Below are 5434 nucleotides of genomic sequence, written 5' to 3' on the forward strand. Positions count from 1 at the left end.
CCGGTTCCCCTGTTCCTGGGGGCATCTCTGCGGTACCTTCTTGAACCAAGTCTGGGTTTTCGTGTGTTCAGACCCGCCACGTGCCCCTGTCTGCCCCTAGGTCACCACGGACCTGCACCACCAGTGCACGGACAAACACACGGGCACCTCGGCCTCGGCCCCGCTGGCCGCGGGCATGATCGCCCTGGCTCTGGAGGCCAAGTAGGTGACGGAGGGGAGCCCGCTCACCGCGCTCAGCCCCCAGTGTGGCCCCAGCTCACCGGCCCTCGCCTGCCCGCAGCCCGTTCTTGACGTGGAGGGACATGCAGCACCTGGTGGTCCGGGCGTCCAGGCCGGCACAGCTCCAGGCTGAGGACTGGAGGACCAACGGCGTGGGGCGCCAAGGTGAGGCAGGGCCAGCTGGAGGTGGGGCTGCCACGCCGTGGGGCGAGTGCCGACCGCCCTTCCGCGCAGTGAGTCACCATTACGGCTATGGGCTGCTGGACGCCAGGCTGCTGGTGGACACGGCTAGGACCTGGCTGCCCACGCGGCCCCAGCAGAAGTGCGCCATCCGGATCGTGCACACCGCCACGTGAGCGCCCTCCTCCCCCGCCCTCCCCCGCTGTGCTCGTCTGTCCTCTCCCTACACCTGTCATTACCGTGGGGGGTGGGGCTGGCAAACACGCGGGAGGCTGGTCCCGAGGCCTCTGCTTACTCATCTTCAAAGAAGAGGGTGCGCCCTGCGATCTGAGCCCAGACCCCACCTGCTGGCCGCCCATCCCCCAGCAGGCCCGCAGGAGGGGCCCTCACCCCCACGCCACCCCTAGACCCATCCTGCCGCTGATGCAAGTGAGGAAGAACGTGTCAGCCTGCGCTGGCCGTGCCAGCTACATCCGCTCGCTGGAGCACGTGCAGGTGCGGCTCTCGCTGTCCTACAGCCGCCGCGGGGACCTGGAGATCTCGCTCACCAGCCCCATGGGCACCCGCTCCACGCTCGTGGCCATCAGGTACCAGGGCGGAGGGCCGGGCCCGGGGCAAACGCACACCGTGGGCTCAGGGCGGGTCTGCTCCGGCCAGACGCCGCCCCCCGTGGGAGCCCTCCCGGCAGCCAACACAGGGCCCGCTCCACCCCCGCCCCCGCCTTCTGTCCCAGACCCTTGGACGTCAGCGGCCAAGGCTACAACAACTGGATCTTCATGTCCACCCACTTCTGGGACGAGGACCCGCAGGGCTTGTGGACTCTGGGCCTGGAAAACAAGGGCTACTATTTCAACACGGGTGAGAGCTGCATGCAGGCTGGGGCCTCGGGCTCTGGAGCCGCCCGGGTACCCCACTGCCAAGGGGCTCCCAGCGGTCTCCCCAAGAGGCCGAGCTGGTGTGTCTGGCACATCATATGTTCCCATCGGCGTTCGGTGCCCGGGGCACAGTGGGTGCTCAGCCTGGGCGCCGTCCGGGTCTGGGACTGCAGCTCGGGGTCGGGTGGCTGGGGAGAGGGGCCCAGAAGGGCAGGACCAGGCTGCCAACAGCCTCTCCCCCTCTTCCCCATGCCCACCGCAACCCCTGCCCAGGGACGCTGTACCGCTACACGCTGCTGCTGTATGGGACGGCCGAGGACATGTTGGCGCGGCCCCCGGTCCCCCAGGTGACCAGCAGCGCGTGTGTGCAGCGGGACACAGAGGGGCTGTGCCAGGGTGAGTGCCTGACGTGGCCCGGCCCGCCTGCTGGGAGGCGGCAGCCGCGGGCAGTGTGCGTGTGCAGCCCGGGGCGGGAGGGCAGGCAGGGCGACGGGCCTTGGCCTCACCCCCCGTGTGTGTGTCCCCGGCGCAGAATGCCACGGCCCTGCCTACATCCTGGGCCACCTCTGCCTTTCCTACTGCCCCCCGCGGTACTTCAGCCACACCCGGCAGGCAGTGACCCCGGGGCCGGGGCGCTCGGCCACACCCGCCCTGCGCGTCTGCTCGAGCTGCCACCCCTCCTGCTACACCTGCAGCGGCGGGTCCCCACTCAACTGCACCACCTGCCCCCCTGCCTACACGCTGGACGAGCATCGGGGCTCCTGCTCCGGACCTGCCCCTCCCAACAGCACCCCTGGACCCACCGCAGTGGCCCACCCCAGCTGCCACCATGGCCGAGCCCAGGCTGTGGTCCTGGCCTTGCTGGCCATGGCCTCTGGGAGCCCCTTCCTCTGCAGCGTCCTCTCCGTAGGCTGCCTGCCGCCGTGCGGGGGCCTCCCCCATCACCACCCCAGGTCTGGCGGCTAGCGGGAACCTAGAGACATCTGACGAGGGGCCAGGCACCGCTGTCCTGCTCCTTTGCTTCAGCTGGAACCCGGGCTGGGGCTGTGAGAACCTGCCCTGAGAAGGCCCTGGCTGATCACTGAGGCCCTCGGGCCAGGGGCGGCCTACATGGAACCCTGGACCGGAAATTGGCAGGTCCAGGGGAAAGAGAGAGAGAGAAAAGTCTAGTTACACAGTTTGGGGTGGGGGTGGGGTGGGATGGGGCAGAGGTCAGGCTGTGACGACCATCCCTTCCCAGCCCCAGAAGTGGGGGGGAGGGGCAAGGGGAGCAAAGGACACCATCCAGAGTCTCAGGCACCACGTCCGACCTCAGAGTTTGCAAATAAAGGTTGAATAGGAGGTGCTAAGTCTGCGGTCTCCTTTGGGGAGGGGCAGGCCCCCCATCCCCATGGCATGGTTGGGGGTTCCCTTGTGCCCGCGTGGAAACTGTCTTCTCCCGGACATCAGGCCCCGCAGGACCCAGCGGCCCACAGAGGAAAGGGGGTCAGCCCAGGTTCCAGAGACCCCAGTTGTGGTGGGGGCCCAAGCCAGGTGGAGGGTTGCATTCCTAACTCCCTAAGTTCCCCTCCATCCTGCTTGGGGAGTTTCTCTTTAACACTGAGAATTCACAGAAGCGTGATTCTCAAATGCTCTTCCACCCACACGGGCGGCCCCGGGGACGGACCCCGAGCCCATGACGCTCAGGGAGGGACCCAGACACAGACGGCCACACGGGGTGTGAGTCCACGTGGGTGACACGTCCAGAGCAGGCTCATCCACGGACAGGAAGGGGGCTTGTGGGGGCCGGGAGCTGGGGGGTGGACAGAGAGTGACGGCAGATGGAGACATGGCTTCCTTTTGGGGAGATGGAATGTTCTGGAACTAGACTACAGTGATGGTTGTACCTACTTCTCAAAACCACCGAATTGCACACTTTACACAGGTGGACTGTACGGTGTGTAGCTTACATGCAATAAAGCTGTTAAAAGGCACAGTGGGGCGCCTGGGTGGCTCAGTCGTTAAGCGTCTGCCTTTGGCTCAGGTCATGATCCCGGGGTCCTGGGATCGAGCCCCGCATCGGGCTCCCTGCTCGGCGGGAAGCCTGCTTCTCCCTTTGCCTCTGCCTCTCTCTCTCTCTCTCTCTCTCTGACTCTCATGAATAAATAAAACATTAAAATAAATAAATAAATAAAAAATAAAAGGCACAGACCCGCCCTCTGCTCAGCCTGTCTTCCCACCCTAGACGTCAGGGGAGGAGCCCAGGCGGGAGGTGTTAGGGACCGGAGGGGCGACGCCGACCTGCGTCCGGCGTCCCTGGCCAGCTCCCCGGTTACTGGCACAGCCATCCCCCTTGCACGGGTAGTAACTGTGTTCCCACGACAGCCACGTGGGTTCTGCGCCCTGTCCCCTTTTGGCAGAAAATCAGTACTCCGTGTTTTGTGACGCAGCGAGGGGAGCCGGGACAGGACCCCACGCCCACCCCATGCTCTTCCAGGACCCGCGAGCCGGGGAGGCTGAGGTCGCGTACTTCTCGGTCCGGTCTGACGGGACTGGGACCCTCGCGGGCGCGGCCCCTTTAACAGGGGGCGTGGCCTCGCGACGAGGGGCGGACAGGAGCCAGAGGAGGCAGGAAGTGTGCGCCGCGTGCCTGGGGGGCGGGGCTGCGCTGCGACCGGAAGCGGAAGTGGGTTTTCAGAGGCGCTGGCCGCTCTGTACGCGCGCCAGGGTGAGGCGGTAGGTGCGCTCGAGGCTTTCACGGGGAAACTGAGGCAGAGATGGAGCCGGGCGCTGAAACCCCTGGCCCCATGCTGCCGGTCGTTGGGAGGGCCAGAGGCGAAGCGAGCCCGAAGGGGTGGGACAGAGCGGGACGGGCTTCCCCGGGAACGGGGCTCCGGCGGGTGTGTAGGAGTTTGCTGGGAGGGAGGAAGGGCCCAGGAAAAGGCCGAGAGGTGGACGCCCCGGTCAGCGTCCTTTTCTCTCGCCACCAGGGATGGGTTCCAAGGCCAAGAAGCGAGTGGTGCTGCCCACGCGCCCGGCGCCCCCCACGGTGGAGCAGATCCTGGAGGACGTGCGGGGTGCGCCCTCCGACGACCCCGTTTTCGCCGCGCTGGCCCTGGAAGGTACGAGCAGGGGAGGGACGACCCTGACCCAGCAGCAAGGGGCGGGGGAGCACACCCCAGCCCCAGCCCGGGCAGCAGGTCCCTTGAAGCCGTGGGATTACGAGCGCCATCCGTACCGCTCTGAGCTCGCTCTGCACGCCTGTGAAGGGGGGCGCACGGATCGGCCCCGCACCGCGGCCAAATCCCGCTCGCCGCCTCTTCTCGTACAGCCTGGCAGCTGAGAAAGCAGTTTTCCGGCGCGGCCGGCTCAACTGGGGGAGCCTGCGACTCGGTCTGGGGTCGAGCCCCGCGCTGGGTGTGGAGATTAAAGAAAAAAGAATGGATTTTTCATTTTCAGCTGCGGGGGTGAGAATGCGTGGTGACAAGGGAAATGCAGGAAGTGGGGATCTCAGGGCCACGGGGTCGAGTGGGCACAGAGCCATGCCCATGGCGTGCATGCCCGGCGGCCGCCCTGGAGGCGTGTGGCAGAGGGCGCATTGGGACCGCCAGCCGCGCAAAGCCGAAATAGTATGCCCGGCCTTTTGTGGGAAGCCTTCGTCCACTCCTGGTTCTGAAAACAGAAGCATTGGGCGTACAGCTGTTGGGTGAATTTTGTGTTCTGCTTGGTGGGGTTCGTGTATTCGTTCATCGGACAGTCACAGAGACCGTGTTCTGTTGGCCAGGGCTACTGTTCGGAGCCCTGGGGCCAACGGGATGGCCGAAAGTGCACGCCCTCGGGTTACACTGGTGGAAGACACGTTCACCATTAGTCTGGGAAACTGGAGAGGCTAAGAAGTGCTCTGGAAAGTTTATTTATTTATTTATTTAGATTTATTTATTTATTTGAGAGAGCGAGAATGAGAGAGAGTACATGAGTGGGGGAGGGTCAGAGGGAGAAGCAGGCTCCCCGCCGAGCAGGGAGCCCGATGCGGGACTCGATCCGGGGACTCCAGGATCACGACCTGAGCTGAAGGCAGTCGCTTAACCAGCTGAGCCACCCAGGTGCCCCTCAAAATTATTTTTTAAAGATTTTATTTATTCCTTTGAGAGAGAGAGAGCACGAGCAGAGAGAAGAGGCAG

At 65.0% G+C, this 5434-nt stretch overlaps 1 protein-coding gene across 1 annotated transcript; it reads left to right on the forward strand.

The window, feature by feature from the left end:
* Positions 1-100: 100 nt before the first annotated feature.
* Positions 101-3019, forward strand: LOC102731306 (proprotein convertase subtilisin/kexin type 4; the record flags this gene model as incomplete). Its single annotated transcript, XM_081809796.1, has 7 exons — positions 101-201; positions 281-384; positions 454-571; positions 807-986; positions 1133-1257; positions 1548-1670; positions 1807-3019. Coding segments are annotated over 7 exons (1185 nt in total), but the record flags the coding sequence as incomplete, so codon positions are not given.
* Positions 3020-5434: the final 2415 nt, after the last annotated feature.

The sequence above is a fragment of the Leptonychotes weddellii genome, unplaced genomic scaffold (genome assembly GCF_054177405.1).
Source record: "Leptonychotes weddellii isolate Sample4059 unplaced genomic scaffold, ASM5417740v2 HiC_scaffold_13930, whole genome shotgun sequence".
NCBI lineage: Eukaryota > Metazoa > Chordata > Mammalia > Carnivora > Phocidae > Leptonychotes > Leptonychotes weddellii.